Raw genomic sequence first — 20,164 nt, forward strand, 5'->3', positions numbered from 1 at the left:
GATCCCTCGGTGTTTGTAGGTCACTGCCTCCGAGGACATACATGTCTGCCTTACGCTTCAGCACCCCTCCCACACCATCAGGTGCGCCCTTTCCATGGGAACGCTCTGAAAAGTTCCAGGTGACCCTCTTGAATCCCCATGTATAAGGAATGCTGCTCATGAGGAAGCAGTTTGTGCGATTCCGGTACTGGGTTGCTGGCCCATCACTGAGGACATGCAGGGTGTCAATTGCATTGTCTTGTTTTCCTCGGAAATCATCAATAACTGGCTTGATGTGTGCCCACACAGCACGCTCATCATGGCGTAAGGACTGTGAAATGGTGGCATAGCACTGGGAGCCACTGACTGAGTAGGCAACTCCGGTATGCACTGTTGCCTGCTGCCTATTGCCACCAAAATGAAACGCCTGAATCTCTGTGTTTAGTTTACATGCATAGTTCTCAGAAAAGTCTATATGCAAGACCATTTCATTGGGTTGGATGCTCTCCTTGATGTGTCTGAACTGCTTCACCTGATGAAGCCAGTTGAGCTGATGACTTGCAATCGCACTGAGCCTCTGGTTGAACACATCAGTGAGTCCAAATTAATCAATTTATTTGAATTGTGCTAAATCTATAACTAGTAGTCCTACTTTTTTTCCTTCTTTTTTTTGTTTTGCTGTATCCAAGTAAGGATAAGAACAGCTATGGTTTTGTTTAAATGCCCTTCCTCCATATCCATTCATTCATCACTATACAGTATGTTTGTGTATTTTGGAAATAATAAAATCACATTTTCTGTACCACCCATTTTCTGTTGTCAAGTGTCTTATATTAACTGCTTATAACGGATAGTTATTATAAAGTGTTACCACAATATAAGGTTTAGGTTTCTGTGAAGGGGTTTCTGCTCTGTCTGATGAATTTGCTGTATCACCGAATGAAGCTAAATTAAATTATGTAAAAATGTTTAAAACGTTGTTTTAAACATGTTAAAATGTTTTAAATGGACAAAAGAAACATGGGACTTGTTATTTATTGTTATGTCTGTAGGAAAATACAGTATATATCATCTGGTGTGACAATCAAGTCATCTGGCGTGACAAGCAGATATGTCACACCAGATGACGAAGTGTCACACCAGATGACGTTTTCTGCATTTAGGACTACCTTGAGGCTACCAGGTACACATTAGCATGCTAACAACATGCTAGCTATAACAAAACAACCTAGATTTACATGTAATTATGACCAAAGTTTCAAATAACTTTTGCTTTATTAATGAAAAAGGTGTCACACCAGATGACATCCAGAAGTGCCACACTTGTCAAAGTTTCAACAAGATGGCATTTCATGAAAATGTTAAAATCATAACTCACCTCAGACACCTGTCTTGCAGTTGTGCTGGGAGTGCTGAATAGCCTTACAGAAGAAGGACCTCTCTAGCCCAGTAGGTGTCCAAATTATTGCCTGTTTAATTTTTCCAAACTAGTGTCACACCAGATGATTTTGGTTTGGGGGACAAAATCTTTTTGATCAGAAATGACTGAAAACATTATGCTTGGACTTTGAAAAGATATAGGCTCACAAATAGAAATCTTTTTTTGCCTAAATTCATTTTTAAATGAATTTTAGCAATTCTTTTTCTTAGTTTTATTCAAGTTCCCACTTTGAGAAACAAGGTCGGGACAGTCACACCAGATGACATTTACCATGTTTGGTTGAAGATTCTGAAGAAATGAGGAATGAAATGTTTTAATCTTGAGTAAGTTCACATAAAGCTTAATGTCCTGCACAATATTCAGAAGGTTTTTGACAAATATATTTTTTATTTATACATGTTTGACACCGAGGACAGCGAAAACGCTACGTCACGTCACCCACCCATTTACAAAGCATTGTGTAAGTAGGCCTACAGTAAATAAGTAAATAGGCCTAAGCCTTGCTGAGCCATGAGGCCCATAGGGCAGGAGCCTACGGTATCTCCTGTTTCCTTAGCGTGCGGCAGCTTGATGTACAAGTACATCCCCCGGACATGACGACGGGTATGGCGCAGGGACTTACTCCCAATCCAACCCTTGATGCAAGCCTAGGCCAGACGAATCTGGATATTTCATATATCCCAGATTTTCAGATATCCACATAGAAAAATATCTAGGTCCACACGACAAAGATATCTAGGTCTAAAATAATCTGAGTCCCCAGACCTCCACTAGGGGGACAAGCACACACACACACACGCACACACACACACACACACACACACACACACACACACACAGTAAAGTCTTCAGAGATATCCGTTTTCCATGCCTACACAGATCCAGTTTCAATATCTTCACGTATTTATCCGGTTTCAAAAGTATCAGTTTTGCGTCCGAAAATATCCAGTTTCGTGTGGCTGCAAAAAATGTCTAGTTTCAGAAATATCCAGGTCTGTGTTGCCAGCACCGCAGATTGCCAAGCAGAGTCCCATTTTTATAGTCTTTGGTTTGACCCGGGCTGAGGGCTTGAACCCCGATCTTCCAATGTCAGGGCGGACACTCTAACCACGAGGCCACCGAGATGGTTTCATGCGTGGTTGTTCATTAATATGCCCTGTCCCGTCCAAATAAACGCATACATAAATAAACCGTGTGCATGGGAACCGCTGCTCTATGTATATAAGTCTGTTCTAAACAGAGGCGATTGTCGGTGACGTGAAGGGATTACCGAAACCCACTAGATCACTTTAACAGAGCAGCATCGCTGCATCATGCTTCTGCTTCTACGACACTGCCAACGAGCTCATAGGACCGGCTTTAATCAATCATCGCAGTGTTTTCTTCCTAAAGATAGGGCGCGTCCCATCGGAGGTTCAGACCTTCTATTGTGAGGCCGTGATAAAGAGATCTCCACTTTTGGCGCTTGTTTGGCCGTAATGATAAACACATGCGGGTCTTCCCACTATCTGGGCAAGGGCCCAGTTAACTGAGACAGACACTAAACAATTTGTCACGGGGCCATGCTGAGAAATGAGCTCGCTTGCGCACACACACACACGCAAAAAGGAAGATGACAAATTAGACGAAATGCGGAGAGGTGCGAGCAGATGGATTATGAACTATAAATGTATAACGAATGGAACGGTGCAGGGGGGCTCTGGACTTGCCAGACCCCCTCAATCAATCACCGCCCCTAACAAGACAGCGGGCAGCACTTCTTGATGTCTGAGAGATGAGAGGAGAGAGAGAGAAAGGAAGGGAGAGACGCTGGCATCTGATCATATACGCTCGGGGTGGGGTGGGGTGACACGACACGCATGACCACGCAAAAACAACGTGACACGTACGCATAGACGCACACACACACACACACACACACACACACACACACACACACACACACACACACACACACACACACACACACACACACACACACACACACACAGAGAGAGCCAGGCATGTGCACACATAGACATCAAAGGGGGCTTGAGCCCCTGCCCTTCTATTTGTCTGTAAAAAGTGCCCTCTCCAGACCATGAATGCAGTTTTTACTATGGTGAAAGAAATGCAAATGCCCACTTTCCAAGCCATACCTGAAGGCAGCATTCAAGAGAATTGCCTTGTCCAAACTCTCCTGAACTTGAATGCAGCATCTCATGTTGAAAGAATTGCCCTCTCTCTGTAGAAATCCATGCCGTTACGCCACAACTTCAGTATTGACTTGGTTATGCTTAATTGAGTGTGGTATCAAGCACCGAAAACGCGCTGCGATTCGTTGTGAGCTTGGAGGTCTGCTATTTTCGATATTTTCACCAAAAGGCCCTTTTAGAAATGTCAGCCCCTGCCTCTCTAACATTTTCTCTCCCTGCACAGAGTTATGGGCAGAGGAAGCTAATCAAAGTGTGTCTCAATATCAAAGCACCTGGGATGATATAGTCACTTCATTATTTAGTGTTTGTCTTGTCTGCTTATGAACTTATTATGAACTCTCTCTCTCTCTCTCTCTCTACCCCTCCTTTCCATTCTTTATCTGGTCTCTCTATCTCCCTTCCGTCCTTTCATTTCTCAACAAAACCCAACGTTAATACCCTTTTTCACTCCCTCAAATACATTTTCCTTGTCAAAACAGACCTCGCAGCCCCTCAACCCTCACACTGGGCCCACCCACCTGCCAACCAAGCCAGCCAGCCAGCCAGCCAGCCCCTTGCTGTCCCCCACAGACAGACAGGCAGGCAGACAGACAGACAGAGAGACACACAGAGATTTGGGGGTACAGGTGCCGGGTTGAAGAGGTTTTAGAGTCCGGCGAGTCACAATGAACCAAACTAGGCTCTCTAGCATACTGAAGGTCCTATTGTCAGGGCCTTTAGACCTACGCTAGCAAGAGGCCCATGTGGCATGGAGAGAGAGAGAGAGAGAGAGAGAGAGAGAGAGAGAGAGAGAGAGAGAGAGAGAGAGAGAGAGAGAGAGAGAGAGAGATGAGAAGGGGGGGTCAGCAGGCTATTGAGGTTCGGGGGGGGCGGGCTGAACAATGACGCATACACTGGTGCATTGCACACACACACACACACACACACATGGGTGTATGCGTGAACTCACAAATGCCTACACACACACACACACACACACACACACATGTATGCACGCGCACAAACATACACGCGCAAACACACGTGCACGCACATACACACGCACGCACGCAGCCACTCCTCATCCCTCCCAGCTTCCTCCTGGCTCGGCCTTTATGAGAAGAGCAGTGTGAGTTTGACACGGCTATTATCCTTCCCCTCTCTAGTCTCCACACCCCTCCTCCTCCTCCTCCTGTACCCCCCACCCCTTCCACTCATCCTTTCTTCTCCTGCCCTCCTTTTTCCCCTTCCTCTGTCCCCACAACAGGCGTATAGTGGGGCTCTCATATCCAAATGTGTGTCTGTGTGTGTGTGCGTGCGTGCGTGCGTGCGTGCGTGCGTGCGTGCGTGCGTGCGTGTGTGTGTGCGTGTGTGTGTTAGGGATGGGACGATATGAAAATTTCATATCACGATAATTGTGAAGAAATCACGGTTTGCGATATTATCACGATAATCAAAATATCCCCAACATCCATTATCATCCTGGGGCGGAACATTTGCCAAAAAATAGCCGATCTCCAAGCTCACAACGTGTTGCGTTGCAACCCGTTGTGAGCTTGTAGATCGGCTATTTTTTGACAAAGACATTTGATAGAGAGTGGAAAAAAGACTGTATCAAGTAGGTATATTATAAGTACCTTTTGCCAATTGTAGAGGGTTTAAGTGGTACCGGATATGCAGCTCAGCAAATGAAAGGTGAATTGATCCCAGTGCATGACGGAGGACGATATCACGATGAATTAAATCTCCAACGATACGATTATCGTGAGTGTTTTTTATCACGATAAACGATAATATCGCGTATCGTCCCATCCCTAGTGTTTGTGTGCTCTGAGATCACTGCCTGGGTCACGCGGCCATGCAAACAGCAGCTGGACTTCATGGCCCTGCATCATACTTACTGGGAGAAATACAACAATGTGCGAACACAGCAGCAAGATTTGTGAACTGTTGCGACAAAAGAAGGCTAGAGACTGGAACACATCCACCCTAAGGACTACAAACCATGGATTGACATCTAGACCTACTGCACATATGATACAGTATGAAACAGAGCTGCTACTTTTAAATGCATTTTGATAAAAAACAATAATGCTGCTATATTTGTTCCAAATGCTTTATACCCCCATAAAATGTCACAATGCGACATAGCTCTGTTTACACAATGCTGTACCCCCTCCAACTGTACATATGTTCCCCATTTCAACAGTTTTAATTGTATTTGTGACACTTGTTTTGGCAATGTAAACGTATGTTTTCTCATGACAATAAAGCTCCTTTGAATTGACAAATTGAATTGAATTGCATGCTGGACCAGTGGCCCCTGCATGCAAATCGTGTTTGAATATTGTCGTAAAATATTTGCTTCTGGGGGGGGGTCCCTGGAACAACATATTTTGAGATGGGGGTCCGCAGCCAAATACATGTAGTTTTGGGGGTCCTTGACATGAAAAAGTTTGAGAACCACTGATTTAGAAGAAGGATTTAGAAGACACATATTTTAAAGACTTGCACAAATGTTCACGACTTTTCAAAAAAATCAGATCTACAGATAATTTAAAGCCTCCGGTACGATAATTCAACATTTCTCATCTGGCAACACTGCAGAGGATTCATTATCTGGGTGTCATGCTTGCACAGGTTGTTCTGGGGCGTCACAGGAGTACACCACCAAATACAATGCATTATATCACTGCAATAAATGGTTTTATCTCTGGTATCCTGACAGAAATGAGTTTTACCACTAGAGCCACCAGACAGAAAGAGAGAGAATAGGAGAGAAGGAGAGGGAAGGGAGAGGGAGAGGGAGGGGCAGACCGAGGAAACTAAAGAAAATACAACAAGGCTCCAGTGGTATAAAGTAACATTTACTCAAGTACTGTACTTAAAGGAGTAGTTCACCCCCAAAATGACTTTTTTTCTATTGATTAGTCACGCCATGGAGACTAGAGTTCAATAATATCTTTAGTTTAGACAAAAATGTGATAACAATAAATTTACCCCCATTCGTTCAGGATGGGGACCCGTTTCGAAACGGGTCCCCATCCGGAATCAATGGGGGTAAATTTACTCAAATCACATTTTTGTCTTAGGAATGTGACAAAAACCAAAAAATAGTATTGAACTCTACTCTCCATGGCGTACTAATCAATAGAAAAAAAAATCATTTTGGGGGTGGTGAACTACTCCTTTAAAGGGGAAGACCCTGTGTTGCCTAGAACTGGAGGATTGATTTTGGGGTTTGTATTGTAAAGTACAATGGTGTGATGTCATCAAGTTGTACTTTACAATACAAACCCCCCAAATCAATCCTCCAGTTCTAGGCAACACAGAAGGGGGGGGGGGGAACTTTTTTTCTATTTCTACACAACTCCTCTAAGGTATATTCAATATTGAAAATGGGTGGTCGTCCACTTTGAGTACAATTTGGAGGTATTTTTACTTTACAGGAGTGTTTCCAATTTTCTGTTTTACTTCTACTCCACTTCATCTCATCTGTATATGTTATACTTTTATATAATTCCAATACAATACAAAAACGTTATAGTTACTATAGTTACTTTGTAGATTTTGATTATTATCATAAAACACACATTAACCACTTCAGCCCTATATACACTTCGGCCATTTGAAAATAGCCGATCTACAAGCTCACAATGCGTCGTGATGCATTGTGACGCCGTAGATCTGCTATTTTTAAATATTTGTATACATTTTATACATTTGAAAACTTGTGAAATGCTGGCATAATGAGTACTTTCTACTTTTGGTAGGCTACTTTATTTAAGTACATTTTGATACTTTGGTACTTTTATAGTTAATGTTGAATTCCAGACTTTTACTTGTAAGGGCACGGCCACACCGCACTTTTATTCTACATGGGGGTGAATTCTGCCAATACATTTCAATGGGAATGAAATAGCAGATAATACAAGCAGATATACAAGCTTAGATCTGCTATCATTGTTATCAGTGTTTTGCTGCCATTAGCGGATTTCAGCAAAAGTTGGGATGTAAAAGCTTAATCGTTAAATTGTTCAAAAATAAGCAAATATAGACGCTACACAAGGTTGCAGGATCTGCTACTTTCACTATTCGTCGTATAAGGAATTACACAGGGCTTACGTGGTTAATCCAACTGTGTAAAACGCATTAGTGCTTTTTGTCCAGACTTCCAGAGTTCCACCGTAGGAAAAAAAGGACTGTAGGCCTATTCCTCGGACGGCTGAGGCTGAGTACGGGCTGACATATATAGCAAAGGTCTTCAACAGGGGGTCCGGGACCCCTAGGGGGTCCTCAGAGATACTATAGGGGGTCCTCCAAATCTTTGTGTGATAGAATCTTTTTTTCTTTTACAAAAGAGCAGACTAATTACATAGTGAAAGTTCAAGTGTATTAAGTATTGACAGTTCAAGTGGTTAAATTGACATGAATCCAAAATACACTGATGATTGTGTTGTCAAACAATATATGGAAACTATGAAAAGGTTGTGGGGGTCCCTGCTTCATCTCTCTCTCAACTAAGGGGTCCTTGGCCTGAAAACGTTGAAGATCTCTGCTATAGAGGGTCAATCACCAGCCAGCGCATGCATGTTCAGCACCCTTCGGAGTGGTCGATAGCTCAGTATGTCTTCCTGTATGTCTGTGGTTTTCTATCCTTTTTCAAGGGCCATTATTTATTCGCCGTTTGAGCCACAGACCACCATGAGATATCCTTGCAGACCAGTGTTGATTTCGTCGACTAAAACTATGACGAAAAATTTTGTCGACTGTGTTTTTTTCACTGACGAAAACTAAATAAAAACTAAACAAATACTAAGCTGTGGTGACTAAAAATAAGACTAAATATATTGACAATTTCGTCAACAAAATAAAAACTAGACTAAAACATTAGGGAGGGACTAGTGGAGAAGAGAGTCATTTTATGTTTGGTTGCTCTCAAGTGTTGCGTGCTGAAAATAGCCAATCTACAAGCTCACAACGCGTCGCAGCGCGACGCGTTGTGAGCTTGTAGATCTGCTATTTTCAGCACACAACCAAGTGTAAAATCAGTCATTACGATGCCATCAAGGCCTGCCAAAATACATTTTAGTCAACTAAATCAACTGTAGATTTAGTCGACTAAAATTAGTCGACATTTTAATGACATTTTATTCAAAAGACTATGACTAAAACGGAATCAAAATTTGCTGTCAAAAACAACACTGTTGCAGACTAACGTATTTTGTTACCATTGGAGAGTGTTTTGTCCACAATTCCATGCTGTATTCTATTCTACAATGCGTACTCATTATTAAGCGGTTCCCACTTGTCTGTTGGCAGATATTCAAATCTGATCTGCTCTGTGTATCGTTTCCGTATTGTCATGTTGCACTAATGCGAGTCCTGTTTGTACAGGACTTTGTCCGTATTGTTCTTTTATTGGGTTGTCACAACACTACAGGGCAGGCCAAACTAAATACTAAATAAATGTTTGAATGAACATTAGCACTAAAGTGATTGTGGGCCCCAAATCTATTTTCACAAGTGCTAACATCGTACGCACAACATATCGTCACTGTCGGGCAGAAACCTTATATCTCCAAGTTTCAAATTTGTATGTTTTTTTTTTTTCATAAAAGACCTTTCTTTTTAATAAGGCATTTGCCTAGAAGGACCTTTTGGATGCCCTTTGTGCTTTTAACCCTTCTTTTTTTGCTGACCAAATGTGCTTTTAAATCTTCCATGAGATGTGTTTAAAAGGTGCACTGGTCTTAATTTATGGATGTAACAGTTTTTACCATGTTAGTCCTTTTTTTTCTTAATATTTTGTTGGCTTTGCTTTGCTTCTGCTTTGTTTTTTACCATTTTAATGTAGCACTTTGAGATTTGTTTCAAATATAAAGTGTGTTACAAATAAAATGTATTATTATTATTATTATTATTATTACAAGTTTGTCGCCCAAGACTAGTGAAAACAGCAGATCTACAAGCACACCATGCCTCGCACCGCGAGGCGTTGTGTGGTTGTAGATCGGCTGTTTTCACTAGTTTTTAAAATGATAAATACAAAACGAACGGTTTTGGAGATACAAGGTTTCCACCCGACAACGACGATATCCAAGATTGTATTGGCTGAATAAACAGGCTGATGGTTGTTTGGAGTTGGCTCAGACGCTGCATTGCTTCTGTAATGGCATGACTTCTACAGCATCCATTAATAAACACTTGGCATTCAAACGGCCTCACTTTGCACGACCACACAGTTTTTAATATTGCTCCCAGGGGCGTCACACCAAATTCTGGGCCCTGAGTACAAGGATTCACTGCGGGCCCCCCATGAATGTTAACTATTGAAAAATAGCAGATATACAAGCTCACAGCGCGGCACCGAGTGCCGCGCTGCGAGCTTGTATATCTGCTATTTTTGAAAAGTCGTGAAAATGTGTGCCAAGAAACCTATGTTTCCATGTCAGTGATGCTCAAACTTTTTCATGTGGAGGACCCCCCACATCACAAAATATGTAGTTCCAGGGACCCCCCCCAGAAGCAAACTTTTCACGACTTTTCAAAAATAGCAGATCTACAAGCTCGCAGCGCGGCACTCGGTGCCGCGCTGTGAGCTTGTATATCTGCTATTTTTCAATAGCTAAAGTTACTAGGGCCCCTCCACCTTGGGCCCTGGTAACTCAGTCCCACTTTCCTACCCCTTGTGACGCCCCTGATTGCTCCTGAAAGATGCAAGTCCCCCTGCTCATTTTTATTTGGCCAATTATTGTGGATACATCGTTTGTTTTTGTTTTTAAGTTGTTCGTTCTTGGACCATGTAAACTAGTGTTGTAATCCAGTGGACCCCCACAGTATGGGGGGGGGGGGGACATACTGTGTAGAACATACTGTGAAGATGTTTACAAAAAGTTAAGTACAGTAGCAACTACTGGAAAAAAATATGCTGTCGGCGTATAAAATAATTATGCCAAACTTTATGCACATGTACATTTGCTCTTTTATTTTTCTCTTTTATTATTATATTATTTTTGCTCTTTTGCCTTTTGCCTCTCTTTCTTTTCTCAAATCTTTCTACGTCTTATTATTATTATTGCCCTTTTAGATTATTATTATTTTTTAGATGTTGTTTGCTGTTATTATATTGTTGTTGTTATTATATATACCACTGCATTGTCTGAAGGATGCCAGACAAAACAAGTTTTACTCTTATGTACCTGTACAAAAGACGTAACAATAAAGTTACAACCACTTTTTGTGGTCACATGTTCAGATACTGGATTCTGATTGGCTTAAAACAGTGGTAAATCAGTCAACAACCTTGAGTTGGCTCATGGACCCCGCCCACTGAAACAATTAATGATTATAACTAAATAACCTTGCAAGTTACAACTTTGTTTTCTTTCATTTATATGGTAGAAGTGGTAGAAAAGCAATTTACCATTTGAGGGTTCAGGGTTCGCCTCGTGCCACAACCCTGAAACAGTGGTAAATCAGCCAACAACCCACTCTCTCTCATGGTAAATGGCTTACACAATCTTGAACCTTGAACCTTGAACCTTGAAATGGACCCCCCTTGGGAGTCCCCCGGGTGGTTCCCAGATGTCAGTGAAGTGACAATGTAAGGACTTTTTTAATACCTCAAACTTTGAATGCTTTGTGCCGAGATGTAGGCAGGATGTAGCCATGCATGCAGGCCACACTTCAGAGGACCGGACAACAAACATTGAGCACTTTGTGCCAAGATGTAGGCCAGATGTAGGCCACGCTTCAGAGCCCGGAAAGTTTGGGGGGCCTGGACAAGGCCAGATCTTTGAGCTTGGCTCCTTCCAGGAGCACCGCTCAAAAATAAAGAAAGAGAGAAAAGAAAAAGACAATCACAGCATCAAACGTAATCAACAAACTATGCTATAGAAACTGGTCAAACATTGGCCAAATTGTCAAATAATAGGATAGAGGGGAAAAATCTTGCCGATCTACAAGCTTGCAATGCCTGCACGTTGCGAGGCGTTGTAGGCTTGGAGATCGGCTATTTTCACAATGTGATTATTTTGGTGGGTCCCCAGTTCAAACAGGATTATTTTGGGAAGGGTCACCTCCTGAAAAGGTTGCTGAACCAATGCTGTAATCCACTGTAAAGTGATTAACGAAAGCACCTCAGGAATCTCAACATGGCCGTCGTCAACTCAGCCGACGAGAAAAACACACAGCTGGAGCCCGTGGCATCGCCTCAACCTCACCCTTCCTCTGAAGTAGCACTTAGCACGGTGGCGTGCACACGGGGACACCGCGGCGAGGAGGGCTATAAGGCAGCGCCTGCATGTACCAGTTCAGACAGCTGAGGAAATTCAAAGTCTCCCGGTAGAGCCTGAAATCCTTCAACTCCTGCTACTACGCAGAGCATTCTGACGGTGGGCTACGGGAATAGCTGCTCTTGGGACCAGCCGAGCCCTATACAGAGGGTGGTGCGCTTGGCCGAGCACGCCATGGGGACTTGACTCCGCTCCCATAGCAGGACTCATACTTCCAGGAGGTGTGTGTGAGCAGAGCTAAAGAGGATTTGGAAGGAACCCCATCACCCCTGCAATAGTCTTTGGAGACAGACTGTTGGCTCACACAAGTTCCAAATGGTTCGCCTAAGAGCTCGAAAGCTCTGAAAATGTAGTAGAAAACACTTCTGTAGTTCTGTTTCACCCTTGCAATCACGTTAATGAGTTCTACTGGAAACCAAATTAGTCTACTGGAAACCAAATTAGCCTATCTAGCTGGCTGCTTAGCATAACTTGAAATAAAATATATATTTTCATGAACGGATAGCTATCTCTCGATAGCTTTTAAAGATTGGTGGAAATGCTGCCTGGCTTGAGATGCTATACCCCAGCAATGGACAGCAAAGAAAGAGAACAGACTTCCAGCACTGAATAAATTGCGCCCTAAAAGCCAGGAGTAATACTGCTCCTATATAGTCCTTCTGCCAGCGCCTCAGTGTCTCCGTCACCTCACTGCTACTGCCTGGCGTCTCAGCACTTTGTTTACTTCCCTCGCCAACTGCATTTCCTTCCTGGGGCTTATTTGTCAACTTCGCTTCCCGTCTCAAGGTCACCCCTTGCCTCCATCACTCCCCTGCTCCTCTCCTCTCCTACCCCTCTCTTCTCCTCCCCTCCCCTCCCCTCCCCTCCCCTCCCCTCCCCTCCCCTCCCCTCCCCTCCCCTCTCCCCTCTCCTTCTGTCCCTTGCATCCTCTCCTCTCCTCTCCTCTCCTCTCCTCTCCATTGGCATCAGTTCAGAAAAAGCTAAGGTATGGCAACATGACTGGTGTCTGCCATACCTTAGCGACAGGCACGATACATTTATTTTAAGAAGTACATTCTATTTTTTTTTTGCCCGTTTCTACGGTTTCTTTGGCTGGATATGGCAGCCTGGAATAGTTGTTCAAGTGCAAACTTGGCATGTTAGTTAATGCCACAATTAACAATAATGCATTGCTCCTGTGCAGCTGACCTGCGGAACCTGGGAATATACCATTTTGTCAAGATGGGGAGAATACAAGTGTGGAGAATACAGTATAATTATAATACCTTTTTAAATTGACAATTTTGTTAAATTTTGCATTTGTAGTTATTTTACTGTAATTTAACGACATAATAACCAGCACAGATAGACAAAGAGACATTCATGGATTTATGTTTAAAAGTAACTTTTATTTTCCGCCCTGGACCCAGGGTATGGCAGCTGCATGCCCCTGCCATAGCCAATTGACGCCCCTGTCTCCTCTCCTCTCCTCTCCTTGTATCAGTGCCAGGGGAAAGGCACGGGGCTCTTGGCAGCCAAGGTAAAAATCGATATCCCTGAGCGCTCGCTTGCCTGAGCTCTAATATCCTCCAAACACCACCTGCCAAAATATTGATGCTGTATTCATGGCAGATACTTAGAGGAGGAGACACGAGAACAAGGAGAGAGACACGGCGGGCCGTCCGCTCTCGGCCGGTGTGCGGGCTCTTAAGGAAAGAAGCCCGCGGCCAACATTAATTCATGATTGATACCTTTTTTTTCCCCCTGCAGTTTCTGCAGACTTCAGTTTGTGCTGCTGCTGCTGCTGGGCTCCGGCTCGGTTCAGCTCACCTCGGCTCATTTCTTAACCCATTTAGGCCTAGGATTATTGACTGCTTTAACTACTGAAAAATAGCAGATATACAAGCTCACAAAAAATAGCAGATATACAAGCTCACAGCGCGGCACTCGGTGCCGTAGATCTGCTATTTTTGAAAAAGTCTCAAAATGTGTGCAAATCTTTGAATGTATGTATTTTCAAAGCGAACGTTTGTAACTCAAATTTTGCTTCTGGGTGGTCCCTGGAAATAAATATTTTGAGATGGGGGTCCGTGGACAAATACATATCATTTTGGGGGTCCTTCACATGAAAAGGTTTGAGAACCACTGATATAGTAGTCTTTCAAGAACACACTAACTGAGCTCCAGTTAAGTGAAAAGGACCTTTTCTTTGACGATGGCTGGCCAGATTGCTGACATAGAAACATACGTTTTTCAAAAAGTCTTAGTAGGATTCAAAAGACACTTATAGAATCGGGTCAAAATTCTAATTATTCACGACTTTTCAAAAATAGCAGATCTACAAGCTCGCAGCGCGGCACTCGGTGCAGCGCTGTGAGCTTGTATATCTGCTATTTTTCAATAGTTAAAGCATAAAATAATCATACACAATAATGTGTACCCCGTTCTGAATGGGTTTTAACTAAAGCTCAACGAGGAGCTCTGGTTTTATTGATTAGCAGGCAGTAGCAGGTAATTCACAAGACACGGGAGCACGGATTATGTGGCAAATAATCACGGCTTTAGGTTTGTAGTTTTGTAGTAGTTTTTTCCAAGCCTGCATGTGTATATTGCTTGATGGGCATGCGGAAATTTTTTCACAGTGCGGCAACGCCTGGAAATAGAACAGTGGCGTATCGGAGCGGTGGCAGTGGCGTGAACACGCGCAGTTAGAACTATAGTGCCACGGTTCAGTCGGCCCACGGTTCGGTTCGTATCTCGTCTTTTGGCTCACGGTTTCGGTGCGGTTTCGGTACAGTAAAAATTGAAAATGAAAAAAGAAAGAATCCAAAATGTTTAAAGATGGGGTGCAATCATTTGTTTCCCCCCTAAAACATGATAATCAGTTATTATGATTATACTAGGAGGAAGATTTTCTCCAAAAAAGTGTACAGAAAGAGTTAAAATTATGTTTTTATGTGGCCACAGCCCAAAAAATTACGAAATTCGGTTCATTTGGTATGGGCTGTTCGGTTCGGTACAGGGCCATTCGGTTCGGTGTACCGGTAAGGTTCAGTATTGTGGCACCCCTAGTTAGAACTGCAACTCTAACTGTATAGTCCGAGGTGAAGAGCTATGACCTCAACTTTTAGGTGATAAGTTATCACCTAAAAATGTGATAACAAGCGGAGGCCATCATAGTCACGGACACAGAGAAGTCCTATCACCACGCCTCTGAAACCAGGGGGCACACTGATTGGTCAAGATCGACCAATCAGTGAACGGGGTGATGGGGAGATGTCTGAAGTTAAAAACAGAGGAGATGTGATAGCTTATCACCCCAGACTGTACTATGATAGGGCCTTAACTCCGCCATGTGTCGGAATGTTCATTGACAGTAAATGATTTTCTAAAACATTGCAAAAAATGCACATACAGTACACATTAATTTATGAGTATGACATTGCTTACATCATGGTGCACTAGCTGCAGCTTTAAGGTCAGACCTATTATGCAGACTGCCATGTTTTTATCCTGCCATAGTCACTTTTTTGTCTTCCTTTTTTTTTTACTGAACTAGAAAACAAACAACAAATTCAGGGTGGTTTCGTTCCCCTTCACGTGGTTAAAACCTAACATTTTTCATCATGTGTCACTAAAGTCAAACGTCATTTTCTTTTCTTCAGACAGCTGTGTGGCCTCACACAGACGACGAGGGACATTTACAACAGGTGCTTTGTATTCCCGGGATGGGAGAGAAAGCAGATGGGGAGACGGAGACAAAAACGCAACGCATGTTTAATCCTGCACATGCATGCGTCTGCCCCCCCCCCCCCCACCTCGCGGGGAGCATATATGCAGGGGCGTCACAAGGAGGGGGGGGGAGTGGGACTGAGTAACTAGGGCCCAAGGTGGAGGGGCCTTAATTATTTTAGCTATTGAAAAATAGCAGTTATACAAGCTCAGCTGAGCTTGTAGAAAGAACATTTGTGACTTTGTCCCTGGAACTAAATATTTTGAGATGGGGGTCCGTGGCCAAATACATATCATTTTGGGGGTCCTTCACATGAAAAGGTCTGAGCACCACTGACATAGAAACATGGGTTTTTCAAAACCCTTTTTTTTTTTCAAAACCCACAGCTTGTATATCTGCTATTTTTCAATAGTTAAAGCACAAAATAATGCGTTTCCAGTCTAAATGGGTTTAACCCCCTCGCCCTATGAAGAACATTCATGGGGGGCCCGCAGTGAAACCAGAATTTGGTGCGACGCCCCTGCGTATAAGTGACAGACGTCCGCATTCGCAGAGGCGTGTGTTGATGGGTTTGACCTCCTAACTCCATAAAACGCTCCGAACTTCATCGTGTGGGTTGTGGAACAACAGGAGGAGGACTCTGCGAAGCATTGGTATTCGGGTGACGTGTGTGTCATTGTTCCCCCCTCTGACATGTCTAAAGATTGTGCTACAGGGCAGGCGGAGAGAGGCGACGTCGGACATGAATGGGGGCCGATGGGGACGATCGCGGTGGTTAACATGCAAATGACTCTGGTAAATGGGCCCGGCAAGGTCAGCGCAGGTCAAACCCTGTGATAATTCAGTGTCAGATTAAAGCGTTGTCCATTATGAAAGAGGATTGTGCGCGTGTGTGTGTGTGTGTGTGTGCGTGCGTGCGTGCGTGCGTGCGTGCGTGCGTGCGTGCGTGCGTGTGTGTGTGTGTGTGTGTGTGTGTGTGTGTATGTGTGTGTGTGTGTGTGTGTGTGTGTGTGTGTGTGTGTGTGTGTGCGTGTGCGTGTGTGTGTGTGCGTGTGTGCGTGTGTGTGTGTGTGTGTGTCCGTGTCCTTGCAGCTGGACTTGTTCCCTGTGATACATTGTGACACTCACGGCTCAGAGCGCCGGTCTGCTTCTCCAAACCCCGTGTCTGCAACACATCAATCACACAGGATGAAAGAATCACAGAGACAGACAGACAGACAGACAGACAGACAGACAGACAGACAGACAGACAGACAGACAGACAGACAGACAGACAGACAGACAGACAGACAGACAGACAGACAGACAGAAACAGGGAGAGAGACGGAGACAAACAGGTAGGGAATTGTGAAAAACAGGTAGAGAGGGAAAAAGAAATATAGGAAGAAATAGAAATACAGAGAGCCCTTTGACATGCTTATTTAATGTTTGACTCTTTTTCTCCCTGCCTTTTTTCTTCTTTTCCCCTTTCCGGAAATGGTGTATTTATATAGCGTTTTTATCCAAGGCGCTTGACATAGATTGTGCATTACATTCACCCATTCACACACACATTCATACACTGGCGGCAGAGGAAACCATGCATGGCACCAACCTACTCACCGGGAGCAACTATAGGGGTTCAGAGCTATAGGAACAGACAGAAAGAGACACACTAGAACAGGGGTTCCCAACCTTTTTGAGCGGTGGTCACACCGTCTCCTATACGTGGCTGTGTGTGTGTCCGGCCGTCCGGCCGTCCGTCCGTGTCTGTATGTAGCCTCAAGGCTGCAGTACCTTTTCTGACCACACATGGGGCGCTGTTGTTCTCTCACACACACACACACACACACACACACACACACACACACACACACACACACACACACACACACACACACACACACACACACACAGGGGGGAAGGGTGGGTCAGCATGTGTGGTCAAGTATTATTATTATTATTAACAAACTGAATGTTTTAGGGTCAAATAAATTAGAGTGTGTGAAGAAACTACAGCATTGTAAAGCACACTAACCCCGCTGCACCCACCCAGTAGTGCTGTTGCACAGCCTCCACGACCACCGCTCAGTTCACACGGGTGTGATTTTTTGTCTCAGGGCACCCCATAAATATTTTTTAATCCGAGGCACCCCTACATTATAATTTTCACTCCCAGCACCTTATATTTATAGATATCGTTGTTGTATGTCCTTATACCTTATATGTCCAAAACCGTTTGTTTTGTATTTATCATCTATAATGTACTAAACTAGTGAAAACAGCAGATCTACAAGCACACAACGCCTCGCATCGCGAGGCGTTGTGTGCTTGTAGATCGGCTGTTTTCACTAGTTTTGTACGACAGTATGATGAAGCAGAGCTTTACGTTACCAAAAGACGTACACATTTGAAACGTTGAGATAATAGCCATTTTGGTTAGAACTGACTGAAAATAACTTTGTAGCCTACTTCGAGTTTAAAATGATACTAAATGTTTTTTTAAGTATTCCAAATACTATCAAATGATCTCGCGGCACCCCTGGACTGCCGTCGCGGCACCCCAGGGTGCCCCGTCACCCACTTTGAAAACCCCTGCCCTAGATGGCCTGGCACTTTGGCAGAAAGAAAGAAAGAAAGAAAGAAAGAAAGAAAGAAAGAAAGAAAGAAAGACAGACAGAAAGACAAAGAGTCAGAGATGTGGGTAGGCCGATTTGTGATGTGTGGGTTGCCAGGTTGTTTGGGGACAATCCATTTTTCATGATTCCTTTTTTTTTGGTAAACTTTATTGATACGCCCCCTCCTCCCCCCTGCAGAGTTAAATGCCATGGCGGCCTCCCTCCACCAGATCTGCCTGCTTAGAGAGACGATTGATTGGTCTGCCATTTGATCCTCCGGCCTACAGTTGAAGGATGGGGGCTGACAGAACCATGAGAGAGTGACGACCTCCTCTCCTCCTTCCAGGGGCGTCACATGGGGGGGACTGAGTTACTAGGGCCCAAGGTGGAGGAGGGGCCTTAATTATTTTATACATTAGCTATTGAGAAATAGCAGATCTACAAGCTCACAGCGCTGAGTGCCACGCTGCGAGCTTGTACATCTGCTATTTTTGAAAAGTCGTGAAAATGTGTGCAAATCTTTGAATAGATGTATTTTTAAGCGAACATTTGTAACTCAAATTTTGCTTCTGGGGGATTCCCTGGAACTAATTATTTTCAGATGGGGGTCCGTGGCCAAATACATATCATTTTGGCGGTCCTTCACATGAACAAGTTTGAGCACCAATTGACATAGAAACATGGGTTTTAAAAAAAAAACGTTGAAATATTCAAAGACTAGCACACATTTTTAAGATTTTTCAAAAATAGCAGATCTACAAGCTCGCAGCGCGGCACTCGCTGCCAAGCTGTGAGCTTGTAGATCTACGAACTTGAGATCTGCTATTTTTCAATAGTTAAAGCACAAAATAATGCGCAATAATGCGTTCCCAGTCTAGATGGGTTAAACCCCCTCCTCCTGTGAGGAACATTCACGCGGCGGGGCCCACAGTGAATCCTTGTACCCAGGGCCCAGCATTTGGTGCGACGCCCCTGCCTCCTTCCTACACCCCCCCCCCACCCTCTTGTTCTGCCATCCATCTATGCCCTCCCGCTGGGTGTCCATAAATGGTCTCGTTTTTCTTTTCCCCCCTCGCTAAGTGCCTCTTTTAAAAAAAACCTGGGAATACGTGGTTTTTGAACAGCGCTTCTTAACTCTCAAATACCTGGAACGCGCCCGAGTCGCGTTAGATTTTAACCACTTCAACCATTATTTTATGCTTTAACTTTAGAAAAATAGCAGATATACAAGCTCACAGCGCGGCACCGAGTGCCGCGCTGCGATCTGCTATCTTTGAAAAATCGTGAAAATGAGTGCAAGTCTTTGAATATCTTTGACCCGATCTTTGACCCGACTTCTAAATCCTTCCTCTAAATCATGCTGTTCTCAAACCTTTTCATGTCAAGGACCCCCAAAATTACAGGTATTTGGCCACCCAGAAGTAAATATTTGAGTTACAAATGTTCGCTTTTTAGTAGATATATTCAAAGACTTGCAAAAAAATCATGATTTTTCAAAAATAGCAGATCAGATAGTATATCTGCTATTTTTCAATAGTTAAAGCAGTCAATAATCCAAGGCCTAAATGGGTTAATGAATCCTGCCCGTCTCTCCGTCGTGCTAAAAGTCTCGCATAAATGTCCGCCGGTCACTCCGCGGCTAATAGCCCAGCATCCATAAAGCCAGACACCCTCGTCGACTGCCGTCGATTGGGCAAATTCCTGCCCCGTGAAAGTGATTTAGAGAGAAAATAATGAAACGGTGAAGTAATGCCGCCCCGGGGTATGCTCGGTTATACGCACAGTGGTCGCGCAGCGCGAAAACAGCAGAGCCACAAGCCCACGACGCGGCGCATTGCCAGCGCGTCGCAAGCTTGTAAGCTTGTAGATCTGCTGTTTCCCGGTGCCGCGCGACACCGGCGCACAGCTAAGTATAAATCACCCTTAATGCAGCTCTCACGCACACTCTCATTTACTAAGTAACC

The 20,164-nt window shown here is 43.9% G+C and overlaps 1 protein-coding gene across 1 annotated transcript in view; it reads left to right on the forward strand.

The window, feature by feature from the left end:
- Nucleotides 1-11,750: 11,750 nt before the first annotated feature.
- The window catches only part of LOC308307636 (protein NLRC3-like), a gene marked incomplete at both ends in the record, with an annotated part of 62,898 nt that continues 54,484 nt past the window's right edge, over nucleotides 11,751-20,164 (forward strand). Inside the window, 2 exons of the mRNA XM_080752901.1 lie at nucleotides 11,751-11,901; nucleotides 13,375-13,410. Coding sequence (XP_080609027.1) covers nucleotides 11,751-11,901; nucleotides 13,375-13,410 — 187 coding nt within the window. The remainder of the gene's footprint in view (nucleotides 11,902-13,374; nucleotides 13,411-20,164) is intronic.

The sequence above is a fragment of the Nannobrachium achirus genome, assembly GCF_963921795.1.
Source record: "Nannobrachium achirus genome assembly, chromosome: 22".
Taxonomy (NCBI): Eukaryota; Metazoa; Chordata; class Actinopteri; order Myctophiformes; family Myctophidae; genus Nannobrachium; species Nannobrachium achirus.